This window comes from Carettochelys insculpta, chromosome 2, assembly GCF_033958435.1.
Source record: "Carettochelys insculpta isolate YL-2023 chromosome 2, ASM3395843v1, whole genome shotgun sequence".
Classification (NCBI taxonomy): domain Eukaryota; kingdom Metazoa; phylum Chordata; order Testudines; family Carettochelyidae; genus Carettochelys; species Carettochelys insculpta.
In genome coordinates, this window is record NC_134138.1 from 146,876,766 (window position 1) to 146,893,225 (window position 16,460).

A 16,460-nucleotide genomic window follows, 5' to 3' on the forward strand; every position below is an offset into this window, starting at 1 on the left:
CACAGCTGTGCTTTTTTTTTTTTTTTTTTTTTTTTTCAAAGCAAGCATGGCATGCTGGCCGCCTCTGCTGATAGCTAGCTAGTTTCCAGGGTAAACCAACTCCAACAGCAGTAGTTTGGCAGCCATCGTGCTTGAGCCTTGGCTTTGGGGTTTTCGTACCCTACCATAGGTGAATTCATAGGGGGAACCAGACCTATCCGCCACTCTGGGTGCCAGCCCAGGGACCTTGATGAAGCAGAAAAGGTCATTTGGTTCAGACTGTGCTGTATCCCTGGGCTGTCTTCTCCCATGTGCTGTAGCTAGGCCTCTCACAGCCTCTTGCTGGACTGACTTGTCTGCTGGTCCCAAGAAAAGGGGAGTCAAAAAGAACAAAAGAAATTGGAAGTGTCACACCAGGCCCATCTGTCACAAAGAGGCTCTGACCCTTAGGAATTTCTAATTAGTTTCTGGCCCCAGGTAGCCTTTCTTTCCAAGAGCTAAGTGAAGAGGTCCACTACATCTCCCAGTCATTTATTCCTGAATTGTCCTTTTCCTAGTTCAGTTCCTATCTGCAGGCCAGATGCCTTGCGCAGGTGAAGCAGGACTTTACTGGGTCCATAGGCTCACATTAATTCCATCTTGGTCAGTGTGGGCTCTGCATATCCCATCACAGGGAGGTAAGTATGAGAGCACCCATTTCAGAGTGTGTAAGCCAATGTGCAGTGAGAGTTGGAGGAGAGGACTTTGAAAGCTTCAGATTTTGCAGAAGTTATTTACCCTTCATGCTTACCAGGGAATACTCATCCCAGGGAGGTGAGATTATTTCAGATCCTGCCACAAGTCAAACTACTTGCTCTGTAAGTGTGATGTCAGTAGTCTATCCATATAAGCAATAAGTCCTGAACTCCATTAATCACATCCCATATGTATTGTCAGTCCATTGGTGAGCCCCTATCTGCACTAATGTCTGCCACACCTGCTTCATTCTGAGATTGATTCCAACTGCTTGTGCCTGTCACCCAGAGCTTCACAACACCGTGGCCAGACTCTGTGTCTGGGAATCTCAGGCCTTAAAAGCACAGCCCCTAATACCAGAATCCCGCATACAAGTGGCCAGGGTGTAAGTTTAAAGCTCTGCAACAGTTTTCTTATCCTTCCCTTTTTTCAGCAGCTATCAGAGGGATTTATGCCAGGTAGAGGCTTGACCATGAACATGGTAGATGGCTGCCACCAGCTTTTTCTGAAGCATTCCTGGGGAGTAAGCAAACATTGTGCAGGATGTTATGTACCTCCCCCGGTGGCCAGGATGCCGTTTCTGGGGTTTGATTTACTCAGCCATGCAGGCTTTAAAAGTTGTTGTGTGTAACAGTAGAAGGGAAGATCTTATGCATCTTAGATGTGGTCAGGTAAGATCACTGTCTGGGAGAAAGAGACTAGAGCCAGCAGGCTGAAAAATATGGAGCTTCGTTTATGATATTGAGTGCACAGTCTAGTGCAAGAGACCATTTTTGATGGGCATGAGGTACGTAGAATTTGGTGCAGTTTTATATCCTGCTGTATTTAGTCAACATCAGCAAGTGGCAATGAAGCATCTTACAGCGAGACTGAAAACTGGAAAATATATATTAGTGGCTAAAGGCTGCCCTCCAACACATGGAAGCAATTTCTGTTGACTCCAGTGGGCACTGCCTTCTTCTATGTACTTCACACAGAACTGTGATATTGAAATGCTGACTTGAAATTGGTTCCTTTATGATATTCAAATTTAGGTGTCTTGTATTCAAATGAAGCTCAGAGCCAGTGATGATGTGTGAGTGCAGTTTTGGAGTCAGGGGAAAGGCAAAATGTTCCTGACAATTCAGTTCTTTGTGGCACTGTCATTTGTCATCTGTGACCCCTAAGAACTAAACATTTGTGAAATAAGTCATATTTCATCGTTCAGGCTTTTGGAGTCTAATCCTGTTTTAACAGTTTTCTGAATATCTCGTGTGAGTGGTGCTATGCAAGTGAAAGCAAAATTTATCCCTCTGCGATATTTAGTCAACACAGGTGAAATGTGCTTTTCCTGAGTTCTAAGGAAAATGTTACATTTTTGTTTTGGTTTATCTATGATGGTAATCAGTTGAATTATGGGAGATTTGGACTGAGACACATTTTTTTCCCTCACTAACCATGAAGTTATTTGCTAAACTGTTCAAGATAAGAACTACTTGATATACAGATATTTTTGTGTTCCGGTCTTATTTTTAATAAGTTAAATAAAGGGGTACAGGGTCTCAACTCTTTTTCTGAAACATAGCATGTTCCATGGGAGGAAACCCAAGATATTAGTCACATGTATAGTTTGGGCTTGGTTTAATGATTAAACAATCCCATGGTGTAGCATCAGGTACCCCTCACTGGCTGTATGAATATAGTGCATCTATTTTTTTTTACAGTGAAATGGGCTTTGGGCCCCGGGCCAATTTCAGTGCATTATATGGGCCAGTTGCAGTTCCAGTTTTGTATTTTTATATATACAGGTAAAATTTCACTCTCCTGTGCCAAAGGCTAACCTGGACTACATTTTAGTCAAGATACATGTTACGTTTTCACATGGGACTTCTTAGCATTCTGCACGGTGGTCAGTTTCACATAGTAGTTGTGAAGGCTGCGTTTCAGTACCAGGGGGATTCAATTGATAATTTTAGAAGTAAGTTACTAATGTTTTACTTATTTCATGAAACATATAATCATGTATTTAAATTCTGTGTCGTTTCTTTCTGATCGTAGTAAATTGGAGGACTCTTGACAGAATTGCCAGGCTACTGGACAAAGTGGTGTTGCGGGGAGGGAGAGCTCTAGTCCACTGGAAGGGGTGGGGATGGGGGCTAGCACCCTCAGTTAGCCCTTCAGCGCTGCCCAGCCCGCAGTGCCCAGGGCTCTGCCAGTGGTGTAAAGGGATTGCAGTAGCCGTGGTTTGGAACCCTGGGCCCTTTTCAACTGCCAGGCCCTGGGATAGTTTTCCCCCTTTTCCTCCCTGCCTCCCGTAACCCCCTACTATCTGCAGACCCACTAAATTGAAGCAATTGTTGTCTGTCTCACTGCCAATATGCACAACAGAGCTGGGCAGCCCAATAAACTGAAAGCATATAGAGTGGGAAAAGGTTTCATGTGAACTTTGCCAGTATTTATTCTGAAGTCTAGAAGTCACTTTATCTCTGTGCATGCAGGATCCAAAGAAACTCAAGTCGATACAGATCAAAAGTAGTTATGACTTAAACTTCTTTTAAACTGTTGGTTTCTGTGGAAACAGTCTACTTTGTTTTCCGGAGACTGTCTACATTTTGAAGTAGTCTTTGTTTTTGTGCACTTCAACAGGCCTTGAACAGGGGTATCGCAGCTGTTAAGGAAGATGCTGTGGAAATGCTGGCCAGTTATGGACTGGCCTATTCCCTTATGAAGTTCTTCACGGGTCCAATGAGTGACTTCAAGAACGTGGGTTTAGTGTTTGTGAACAGCAAAAGAGACAGGACCAAAGCAGTTTTGTGCATGGTTGTGGCTGGCGCAGTAGCTGCTGTGTTTCATACTTTAATAGGTAAGACTTTCTCACTCTTTACTTAAGGTACCCTGTAATCTGTGTGCCTGGTTGAATTTGCTTTCCCATCCCGTTCCCTCAGAACTGCTTAACCTGAAGTTCTCCCAACTTTTTCTTTCTAGGTGGGGGTGGGGGGGACTGTGGGAGGGTGGATTTTCTCATGACTGGAGTTCTGTCTAGGCTACAAAATGTCGTAGTTTTAGAAAGGTAGATTCCATCTCTAGTTCTTGCTCATGCACAAATACATGTCACTATCACCAGTAAGTGGTTGCTCAACTTACCACTGGCTTGTTTCCTCCATGTTTGGCAGTAGCATAGTTGTCAGGCTGGAATTGGGATATAGCACTGTCATACTGCAGGTAGGATTTGTCTATGAAATTAGGTTTTCTGGTTCTTTTCTGCAGGAAGGCATCCCAATGTTCTGCAAGAAGTGTTTTTTGTTTTTTTCCTTCAGTTAGGACTTCTTAGCACCTTTGGCAGATATTTACATTGCCACTCACGTCACAATAGGAAAACGTTCGTATTTGTTCTCCTCCCCCTGCCCCTTGCCAGCTATTGCACAATGTTAAACTGTGTAGTAATGAGGACCAGGTGGTCTGATTTTACAATAACCAGCATTACCTTCTGTTAGCCGTAGACAATGCTTCACTGTCAATTTCTGTTAGATAGCTAAGCTCTTGCACCAGATACTACAGACATTATCTCTTGCAAAAACAAGGAGCCCCTGGCAAGTGAGACCGGGATCCTAACTGCACTGTGGAGCAGAAAGAATATACAAATAGACCTGAAGTTGACTAGGAAGACGTTAACAACAATATTGAACTGTGTGTCAGCCAGTACGATGGAATATTCAGGGCCGTGAAGGCTGGAAACAGAACATTAAGCAACAGCCAAGAACCTATCAGAAATTGGATCTCAATATCTTTAAGAGCTGTACCAGGTCTGGTGTCCCAAACAACCTCCATCACACCTCACAGAATGAAGACTGATGTAATCTTGGCAGCGAGGAGACTGAGCAGGAAGAAGAGTGAAGTCTCTTACAGGTATAATGTTTGATATTCCTTAGCTCTGCATTGTCTTAAGGGGGGAACAAGGTAGGTGTTTAATGGCAAAATCTATCACTGTATGTGGAGTAGCCGAGGGTGGCCTGCATATGAGAGCTATTGTTAATTGTCAGGCTCTCAGTATCCCGACCACAAGGCTCTCTGCAAGAGAGCACATGGGGCCTGCCCTAGTAGTTCCTGTACTTGTATAAGAACCTAATGGAAGAACACTTGTGCACTGATGTTATCTCTGGGCTTGATGCCATCTTTTAATCATGCTTATGAACCTTTAAACACACCAAAACAGGTACCCAGTGTTAAGACCATGGCCCCTGCTGCGTCACTGACAGGTTAACTAAAGGGGTACTCTTACCCTTTGTCATTATGACAGCATGCAGGCAGTGTGCTCATTGACTGCAGTAGCCCTATGCCAGGGTTAACCTGCCACTAATTTAAAAAGTTAAAAAATAAAGAATGAAGTTAATTTATTTATCATCCCTGACATCCGCAGGCCCCCTCACTACATTCTGGGGACTCCAGGATTTTGCACCAAAGCATCTTAGTATCATAAACGCGTATTCATTCACAAGATCTGCCCTAAGATTTCTTGGCTTAGGTCTTTCCTCAGCCTTGAGATGGTTTTTCAGTTGCCCATAATGTCCAGCTGGGGAAAGATTTCCTTCTTCTGATCCATCTCAGTTTGGTTTGTACCACGTAAGTTCCTGCTGATTCAAAATACATCAGACAGGTTGCTGAGGTGAGGACTCTAGATTAGTTTGATTTGATTCTTAGTTATGTGGTGCTTTTGGTCAGAGATGTAGCCATTCCAAAACATGCAGGTTGTGGTACCCTAAGTTTGCTGAAATACAGAGCATTGCTTTGATCTGAACAGCTTACATCCAATGTTTCCATTTACGGGCCATGTCTACACTAGCCAAAAACTTGCTCACGGCTCACCCAGATGGGGCTCCTTTTCAAAAGGACCCCGGCTACTTCAAAGTCCCTTTATTCTTATGAGCAGATGGGAATAAGGGATTTCGATGTAGCCAGGGTCCTTTCAAAAAGGAGCCCCGTCTGGATGAGCCACATGGCGGCGAGCCTTGTCAATTTTGAAGTGCCGCAGCTGCCCACATGCTAATGAGGAGCTGAATATGTATTTCAGCGCTTCATTAGTAAACTTCAAAATGGCCATTTGCATGGCCATTTCGAAGTTTTTGGCTGGTGTAGATGTAGCCATGAAGATTTAAAAAAAATCATAGTAAGTATACTTGCCAGACACTGAGACCCTGAATGAAGGGGTTTCGCCCAACCTTCCAACTGTTTATGGTGGCTGAGTGTAAACTATTTTGTAGTATTTTAATGTGTATGCATGAAAAATATGTTTGAAGATCACATCTGAGAGCTGAGGAGGATCCAAGATAATGGTAGTCATCAGATTCCCAGAAATAATTGATTGTGTGATAGTGCCCCGTTCACTTTGAACATGTTGTAAAAATATGTATCCCTTTCTGACCCATAGATGCACTCTCTCTAGAGGAAGAAGAGAAGGAGGAACAAAGTAACAGTCTGGTAGCCAGTCTTCTGTGTTGTGAGATTGTCACAAGCCTCTTCCAAGTTTTTAAAAAAATCTCCAGTCTGCAGTGAGAGTCTGTCATGAAGTCTGTGTGTGAACAAGGAGGGATGCCACAACTGGCCTTTATGGAGTGTGAGCCTCGACCATGGAAGAACAACAAACCTAAGGGAACAAGAAGAGGGAGGCTGAGCAGAGTCAGAGGGGGAAAGACAAGCGGCAATGGGGAAGAAAATGCACACTTTCGGCTATCATTAAGTCTATCAGCAGCACTCTCCAGAACTCCTGACAAAGAGCAGTCCATCCGTCGCCCCACCCTTCCATAGTACCAGAACAGACGGGTTCAACTTCACAATTTATACTTCCTTTCTTCTACCCCATGAACTCTTTCTACTCCATCACATGAGGAATCTTCTGTCTGAGTGTCCAGCTGAGCCAAACAATCCCAACTCACATCTGAAAGCTGTGTGTAACTTGTACTTACACCTCCTTCCTTCAACCACCATATTATGAGAACCTCACAGTTTTTACAACACACACTGGGCGAGTAGTAAAGAGTAATTGGGAGCGTCAGTGACTTTAGCCAGGGTCACCCAGGAAAGTGATGTCTGAAGTGGGAATTGAAACCACATTTCCTTTCCATTTAAAGTCCCAGACTAGTGCCCTATCCACAAAAACATCCTTCTGCCGGCCATTTCAGTTTAGAACTAGACATAGTGTGTGTTCTTTTCCTTGTCTTCCAATGTTTTGGGGTCAGCTGCCACCACCAGTTAATTGAAGTCTGGCTTTGTGGGAAGTCTGTTACATGCTCAGGGTATAAACAAGCTGTGTCTTACTTCTGGGTATTTTGTAGGCATAGCAGTGGGGAATGAACAGTGTGCTACGAGGAAAGGAGTATAATATAGCAGTGATATCATTTCTTGCTTAGTAACAGAGAGAGAGCCGTGCTAGTCTATATACTATCAAAACAAAAAAGCAGTCCACTAGCACTTTAACAAAATAATTTATTAGGTTATGAGCTTTCGTGGGACAGACCCACTTCTACAGACCAGAGCCACACCAGAACAGACTCAATATTTAAGGCACAGAGAACCAAAAATAGTAATCAAGGTTGACAAATCAGAAAAATTTGAAAAGAGAGGCTGCTGAACTCTTTTTTTATATTCAAATTTGACACATTAACATGTGGTTTGAATTGGGATAGCAATTTTCTAGCTCATTATAGGGTCTCTTTTACATACTTTGCTTTATCTAATTCTTGACTCCCCCTCCCGCGCTTTCTTCTGCCCCTCTGCTCTCTGATTTGCTCACCTTGATGATGATTTTTCTGATTTGTCAATCTTGATTACTATTTTTGGTTCTCTGTGCCTTTAATATTGAGTCTGTTCTGGTGTGGCTATGAGCTGAAGAAGTGGGTCTGTCCCATGAAAGCTCATCACCTAATGAATTATTTTGTTAGTCTTTAAAGTGCTACTGGACTGCTTTTTCATTCCTTGCCAGCACACACAAAATTACTATATCTTACCAATATTAAATTTGCCAGAGAAGGAAATTCATTTACATTATAGTTCTTCATTATATTGGATATTTGGCCACTGTTGTATACCAACTGGGAGATGTTTAATGCTAGCTGCATCATAAGTCATTTTGAATCTTTTCTTTTGCTATAAACACAATTGCACAATTAATCCCTTAAAAGTAGAGCTCCATAAATGTGCAGATATATGCTTTACATCTGCAGATGTGGACATGTGCAGGCTATGTTTGCAGTTCAGATGCCAATACAGATTTTGTATATGACCAGTCTCTGCTTGTCAGCTTTCCTATTTTGGCATGCACTGCCATTTAATTCACCCTTTCTTTGCAGGAGGTCCAGATGCTGGAGCAATACTCTGGCCATTTCTTGTCTTTTGAATGTATTTGTCACATTCTCCATTGCTGAAGTAGTAGGAGTGACTAACTCCTAGTCTCTGTGACTGAGTAGACATCTCTGTGGCATTTCTTGTTGTAAATGCACGCTGTCACCATTTTACTTGTGCTGAGGCAATACAAGTGCCACTTACTTACTTTAGCTGATGGATGGCAGGCTGAATCCCCTAGAAGCTCGTAGCAATGCTATTCATTTTCCATTATGGTTACAGATCCTGTCCTGCAAGCACCTACCCAGGTGAGTAGCTTTACAGTTGTTAGTAGTCCTCTTGGATTCTGTGGAGCTAATCATATGCATACATGCTTTCACATGACCCATGGAATTGAAGAGACTTCAGGAGGTCATCAAGTCCGACCCCCTGCTAAAAGAAGGAGCAATCCCAACGAAATCATCACCAGCCAGGGCTTTGTCAAACCAGAATGTAAAGGATCAAGGCCCTGGTTTCCAGCTAATGCTGTCAATAGTAGTTGTTGCCAAAAAGTAGTGTGTGAGAGTGAAGATTAACTGGACTATTTTTGTGATCAGTCAGGTTCTAAACATCCCTAGCTGACTAGTTTCTACTGAATGTTCTGTAGCACAGACAAGACTGGAACACTGAATTGACTGGGAGTCGATTTATCCAGGTTCTTCTAATTTTAATTTTCATAAAACTTTTGGTATGATTCTTATTCCAATCACTTACCCTATCATTAAAGCAATTCTTACTTGCTTTGCAGAGGTGAAAAGACAGAGCTCATTAAAAAGGATATAATTCGTTGACATCCTGAGATGGATGTTGGTATAGCAGTATGAAACATTAACAATTTACATTTTTTCTAATTAGCTTAGTCATTTTCTCCTCCAGAACATAATCATAAAGCAGGGAAGGTATGGAAGGAGCCCAGACTCAATTTTGGTGTAGTTTTTGGCCAGATGAATTGATGATGCATGCCCTGAGTGTGATGTATCCTGTGTGTGATTAGGCATAAAACTGTCTGAGAAATCCTTAGGCATTTCCAGATTTTGAAGAGCTGAAGTAATGCAGTCTTCCAACTTTGTGGCACATATACCTGATGACAAGAAGCACACTTTTTCATTTTACAAGTCTACAAGAACAGAGACTGTATCAATTAACCCAAAGCCACGGGTGGATTTTTCCAAGAGAGCCAATATTTACATGTGGCTTTTTGTCTGAACACTAATGATAGCGCCTCTTAGGAGGGTTCTTGGCATTTCCTTAATGACCTAAGAACAACATGCAGGATAGTGGACGAACCCAGTGGTGGATGACTAGTGCTGCCATTTATTTAAGACTCTGCTGTGCTTAATATAGTTTATATATGGGTCAGCTAAGGTCCAAGAGCACATTCAGTTGTACACTCGTATCAGGGGTGTCCTATTTGTGGGGCTATTGCTTGGTGTTTTATAGAAGCAGTCTTAGGGAGGATGTTCCATTCCTGTGCATGATAAATCCAGATAAATCTAATTGCTGAAAATGCCTATCCTTATGACTCTGGACAGATTTCTGTAACAAAGAACCAAAGCTTGAGTTTTTGCTTAAATGCAAGTAGCAAGACCAAACTGGGCGTATGAAAGTGAATGCTTTCAAAATGTGTATGTTATCACAGCAGAATGAAATAGGCTTCTGTATTAGTAATTTTGTACTGTGCTTCATGAGCTCCACTAGCTTGTTGAGGTTACGTTCTCATTAATCAGAGATTGCTTTATTCACATCTAAGAGTGGCATATCTGAATATTTATCAGTAAACATTAATGGAGAACAGCATGCTGACATCCTCCGGGGATGAAAACAGCTTTTTAGTGGCATCACCAAAAGCATTTGTCACCTTTCATTTATATGTGGAAATTAGGTTAATTGTTTGAAAGCTAACATTAAACTTTGCCGTTATGACTTCAACTACTATGTCAAACATTCAGTATGTTTTTTAACATTCCAGTATTTTAGTGCTTGTAAAATGTGCCAGATTGGGAGCCCTGGAAAATGAAGTGCTTTGTCTGTGGAACAGGTCCTTTTGAGCACAACCTGCGAAAGGCACTCCATAGAATCCTGCCAATGTGCTCCAATCCTGTGCTGGAGGGAACATTTCCAGGAGTCAGACTGGTTCTGTCTACATGCTTATCCGGTCTTTGGTCACTAACTGAATTTTTGGTGACACTGTACGTTTTTTAATCCCCATCACTTTCAGAGCCAAGAAGGTTGCTTTACTGCCTGCTTTTATGGAGGTGGAGGGGAAAGGTGGGGGAAGAGAAGGCTGAGAAAGTTGACAGCCTCTCTGCTGCATGCTCTCTCTACACTCAGTTGCTCCAGGAAGCCCCTCTGCAAAAAGTGGATTGATAGGGCACTAAGCATGCAAAGGGCAGGCAGGGTCAAGAGGGAATTTAATGTCCTTTAGCTCCTTCATGAGCTGTAGCTATCTCACCACATGCTTTTAAAGCAGAGAGTGCAATGAAATATATTCTTCATGTCTTTTCCAAAGCTGCACAAGTTCATTCAAGTCAGTTTTTGTTTTAGAGAACAGCCACAAAGTATGGCCTTGCAATGAAAGCAATAGTACTGAGAGGAATTATTGTAAAAATCTGCAGGTAGCACACAAGGTTTACAAAGTTATTGAATGAAAAGTTAAACAGACACACACACTTTTTTTTAAATAGCCACAGCTGGTATTAAGTGATATGTGGAAATTAGCACAAAATAAATATTTTTTAAAAACTAATTGAGGTGACCTGCCAGGCTTTAGGAAGTAAGGTGAAAGTTCCATTTTATAGAATGGTTCCCTGGTACTGTTCAAAACACAATTAGGTGATTGATTGGGAGTAGAACAAAAGTACTGTTAAGCAATTTGGATATTATTAGGGCAATTTAACAAATTGCAAGCCCAGCCGTAATAATGTAGGTAACAGAACTTTAGTAAGAACTGAAAACCAAGTATAAAATGGATGTTTGTTTGCTTATTTGTCTTTGTTTTCCCAGCCTTCTGGTGGAAATATGTTGCCTCCCATTCCTGTTTCTCTCTCTAGATCTAGTTGTCTTTACTTGTCCATCATTTCAAAAGTGTTATAGTAAAGCTTTCTTTGAATCCCCTAACTTTGTGCCCCTGTTGTCACTAAGTAACTGCAGAGCAATGTTAGCCTCAATACCTTTTGAAACTGCCCTCACACATTGTGCTATATTAAATATTACATTGGTGCCTTAAGCCCTTGAACAAAGTCAAGGTTTTGTGGCAGTCTAAGCAAAGTCCCTGTCAGCCTGACTAATCTGCCAGTTCAAATAAGATAGCTGGTGTTTGGCTAGAATAAAGCTGGGTAAGATCACTATTATTGAGACATATGGGCTAGATGATATAAAGGGTGTATAAAGCATGTAAAGTGCAATTAAATATTTGCTATGTATGGTTTTTGTAGTCAAGTGTGTGCAAAAAATTGAAATAATGTGATCAAGTAACTGAAAATTATGTAATACATATGCACAAAGAAACCAAATAAGGATGCTCATGCAACATAACTAAATGTATGACTTTTCAATTGTAACTTCCTTCTAACAATTTTTTATTTTAAGGTTATACTTCTCTATAGTGTTTTTTAATTGTTATTGGGATTTATTTTTCTTTCTTCACCTGTAACATCAGGCTCTCGTATTAAGAGTCCAGCTAGTTTGGCCTTATATGAAAAGGAAGTTGTCACATTTTAGTTGTGAAATTCAAAGCAATTTTAACTTCTTAAGAATACCTCTGATGAACCAGGACTAAAAATAGGTGCCTCGCCAATTGGAAAGTAGGAATTGTACAGTTTCCAGTAGCACAGGGCATCCTTTACTAGCCTTGTGATGTGTTAGCCCTTAAAACCAGAGAAGAAAAGCGGCGTCCAGCTCAGGCTGCCCCAGAGTTTTTGCAATGTTGGAGCAAGTGTCAAGCGAAATGATTAGTGGACAGGGTGAAGGGGAGGCCATCAAATGACCATAAATGCAGTTTGTTGCATTCCTTTATAATTTATTGTGTGATGTCACTGTGTTTGTACGTGTTTTACAGGTAATATTGTTCGTGTTTGTGGTACAATGTGTTTTATAAACTTTGAAACTCTTACAAGCTCATTTTTTAATATGCACTTATAAAATACATTGAAAGTCTGTGTTTGTAAGACACTACAAAAACCCCTGATTAGAATGAGAAACTGGGATTTTCAGAAGTGCCTAGAGATTAGATGCCTAACTCACACCGTGGCTTTTGAACATCCCAGACAGAATCTGTCACTTTATCCAAATTAATCTTTGCCATTCTTTTATTTCTGCAGCGTACAGCGATTTGGGATATTACATTATTAACAAACTGCACCATGTGGATGAATCAGTGGGAAATAAAACTAGAAGGGCCTTTCTTTATCTTGCTGCCTTCCCTTTTATGGATGCCATGGTGAGTGTGTGGCTCAGAATTGAATCGAATCTTAACTAACTTGTCACTTCTTCTCTCTGTGACGTTCCCAGCTTATGGAAGCCAACTATTTGACAAGTATTTGGAAACACTTTGAAGGAGAGCTTGCCCATGCAAATAATTCTTCTGCTCTGTTAAATTTTTTTCAGGCTAGCATACCTGTGCCCTAATTGCTTTCTCCAAATACCTAGGTATAAAAAGAAGTGACATAAGTGAGTTACATTTTAAAGGCAGGATTTTGTAGTACTATTCAGTACACCCCTTGGCCGGTGAGATCAGAGGTACATTTTATATAAAAGATGAAAGCTGGTGAATGAAAAGAAAATCTATTATTTCGATTTGTTAGAACTCTAATAACGCCTATGTTCACACCCCATCACAACAGGAATAAAGGGGTCTCTTCTTTACTGTATTCCCTTCTCAGCAGCTATTGTTTAGCTACAGAGAGGTAGCCATGTTAGTCTGTATTCTAAGAAAACAAACCAGCAGTCCTGTAGCACTTAAGACTAATAAAATCATTTATTAGGTTATGAGCTTTTGTGGGACAGGCCGACTTCTTCAGATCAATAGCATTTCCAGTACAGACTGACAGTTGTATAGCATAGAGGTCCAAAAAAATGAAATAAAAACTGTCATTGTATAGCTATTTAAATTGGTCCCTCTCTCTCAGCCCCTCTCTCTAGCAGAGTTAAAAGTGGCAGTCTCTTTTCTATTTTATTGGCTTCGATTTGTTCAGATTCATATATGGGATGCTGACTCAGATGATAGAAAAGAGCTTCGTAAATGGTTTGTGAAAAGCTTAGCTGTGTTCTTTTAAAAAAAAAAAAAAAAAAGACAAAAGCCGGGGGGTGCTTATAACCTGGAATGTGAAGCTAGTAGATATATCCATGCTAGTTATTTTTTAAACAAAGCGCTATCTTTACAGGCTTGGACCCATGCTGGCATTCTGTTGAAACACAAACACAGTTTCCTTGTGGGATGTGCCTCCATTTCAGATGTCATAGCTCAGGTAATAATGACTCAACTCAGCAACTGTTATTCCTGATGGGTCAGATTCTGGCCCATGATGTAGATCCATTGTCATGCAGTGGAGCCTAATAGCTGCTCTGCATGCTCATTTGAGGTTCCCCCAGCACGTCAAGACTCCTTACCGGCTTACAACTTGCTATATGCCATTTCCCCGGGGGGTGGGGTTGTGCCTGGAATGTGCTGTACTTTGGCAGTCCACACTGCATAGAGGCTTCACTGTGGCAGTTGTAGCTGAGATTGTTCTTGCTTCCAGGAAAGTCAGATAACGCCAGGATGGGGAAGCAAAATGGCTTGGCTTAATACCCAATGCAGCTATGCCCCCTCTGAACAGCCCAGGAGTACAGTGAATCACAATGGCTATCACCTTTATATAGATGTTACTAAAAACTTTAAGCTTTCTGGGGGAGGGATTGTCTTCTGCCATATTTTGTGTAGCACCTAGCGTCACAGGGCTGAAATTCTGAATGGGGCCTCCAGGTTCTGCGGCAATAGAAATAAATATTTAATTGCTCAGTCTCCCCTTTATCCCTCAATGATGTTTTGTTGATTAGCTGTGAAGTTCCAGCCCAGCTGCGATAATGTATGCTGTCTCACAAGAGCAAGGATGGCTGTGCAAGCAGTAGTCTTACAGGCTCTGAACATGTTTCATGTTCAAAACTGCGATCAGAGCTTAGCTAAACTACTTTGGTGCCACAGTGCTTTATTAGGAAGAGCCCTGCATTGTTTCAACTTCCATTATATCAGTGATGTGTTTTAAACCTATGCCCTCTTTTTTCTGCACTGTACTAAACATCCATCATAGAAACAGAGAGTAAGCCGTGCTAGTCTAGATACTATCAAAACAAAAAGCAGTCAAGTAGCACTTTAAAGTGCTACTTGACTGCTTTTTGTTTCGATACCATCATAGAAAGTCATTTAAATTCATGTTTGACATTAAATGCTAGTATTTCAGTTCTCATTTTTAAAGCATTTAAACTTTTGCACAAATTAAGCTTCACAACACCATAGACATAGGCCAGTGTCATTATCTTCCTTTAATGGTGGGGGAAGCGAAGGGGGAGAGAGAGAGAGAGCGAGCAAGCAAGAAAGTGCCCCATACAAAATTAGAGGAAATCAGAACTCAAGAGTTTTGGGCTCCAAATCCTTTGTTCAGTTCTCTAGATTATCTTCCCTGTAGTGAATAAGAACAACCATACTGAAGTAGTATTAAACCTTGCGGTTTGTTAGCCTATGGTGGATGCTCATGTTTACTGTATAATGCACAGAGTGAAATCTGTGCAGTTAATGCGATAGAAATAATTATAACAAGCTAACTTAATACTGAAGAACACTTAATAGGTCTGACTCTGATCTCATTCTAGAGTGACCTGGAAAGTTGCAGGTGTTAGACCATGGTATGAAAACAAAATGTAGTCACTAGGTCTTATTCTCCCCAGCTTTGTATCTTGTCTAGTCATTCAGACCTCAGCAGGGAGGTTTTAAAATACCATATTAATCTGGCAGTGTTTTAGACATGCACACTTTGTACAGGAGCAGTTAACTACAGGTTGCACCTCTGAAATCTGACACTCTGGTCCAGCAACATCTGTGATTCAGAGCATGTTGCTGGATCAGAGAGCCCTGGCAGCTTGGAGTAGGGGCCAGCAGGGAGGTGTGCCGAGCTGAGAAGAGGGGTACAAGCAGTGGCTGGGCAGCAGTGGCCTGGCAGTGGCCAGGAGGCTAGCAGCTGGTGGCCCAGTCGAGGCTGAGAAGCCAGCAGCCCAGTATCAGCCAGGGAGCTGCTGCTGGGCTGGGGAGCTGGCAGCCAGCAAAAGTTGGGGTGTGGGGGCCAGGGATTCAGCGGCCCAGCATTGGCCTGGGAGCTGGTGCTCCCCAGCTGAGGCGTATTGGCCAGGGAGTGACAATACATGGCTGGGGTGGCAGACAGGGCCAGGAATCAGTGGCCCAGGGCAGAAAGCCAGTGGCCCTGCAGTGGCTGGGAAGTAGCTGGGGCTGGGAATGAGCCCACAGTGGGGAGGCGAGCCTGGGGATGGGAGGCTAGCAAGGTACGTTTACCACCTCCAGTCCAGAAAAATGTCTGGTCTGGGACCGCTAGTGCCTGAGGGTGCCGTACCAGAGTGGAACAATCTGTGCACAAAAGGTAAGGCCATTGAAAATGAAATCCTCCGTATCTTGTCTCCTTTCCATAGCACAATACTCACGGGACAAGAGCACCTTACAAAGGTGAAAAACTCTGACCACCAGAACATCCCTGCATCTGTTGACGCTAGCAAAGCGAACATCAGCAGCCATAACACCTGTTTCATAAGAACTTTGTTACCTGTAGTCCTCAAGGCATAACTGATGGCTTTTATCCTAAGCCCTTTAATTCTTTCCACTCTTGAACAATTTTGGATAGCAACTTAGTTGAAAAGAATTTACTTAGTAGCATCCTAAATCAACTGTTTTGTAATCCTCGTATAAACAGCATGGCCAGCCTAATAAATACTTAGGGATGCTTATTTCTTTTCAAAGACATGTATACATTAGGTGTAATTATTGTCTGCACACAATGTAAAGCCAGTGTAAGAGAGATATAGTTATTACCCACAGAATGTAGTTAGTAAGCAAGCACAGTACCAGAACTCATTCTAGTCCCAGCCCCTGCCGATAGTTCTTTAATTTACAGAACTACATCCAGCGGGCCTCCCAGTTTTCCTTATTGAAGACAAGTGGAATTTAACTGGGATACTCTGCCTCTGTGATAAACATGAAAAAGTTAAGTGCTAACATCTAGGAAGTATAATGGGGTTGATTCTCGCAGTAATCTGATTTGTTCCTGAGATTGGGTATTTAGCAGTGACATTTACAGGCTGAGCTGTGGTAGGTCAAGAGAAAACCCAGCTGTCTTGCTCGCAGCCAGTTCAAA

The 16,460-nt window shown here is 41.9% G+C and overlaps 1 protein-coding gene across 2 annotated transcripts in view; it reads left to right on the plus strand.

Moving 5' to 3' along the window:
• The window catches only part of ANKH (ANKH inorganic pyrophosphate transport regulator), a 172,518-nt gene that overhangs the window by 103,660 nt on the left and 52,398 nt on the right, over nt 1–16,460 (plus strand). For both annotated transcript variants that reach the window (XM_074987832.1, XM_074987831.1), the window contains exons 3-5: nt 3,340–3,556; nt 12,387–12,505; nt 13,449–13,532. In XM_074987832.1, the coding sequence (XP_074843933.1) occupies nt 3,340–3,556; nt 12,387–12,505; nt 13,449–13,532 (420 nt within the window). The remainder of the gene's footprint in view (nt 1–3,339; nt 3,557–12,386; nt 12,506–13,448; nt 13,533–16,460) is intronic.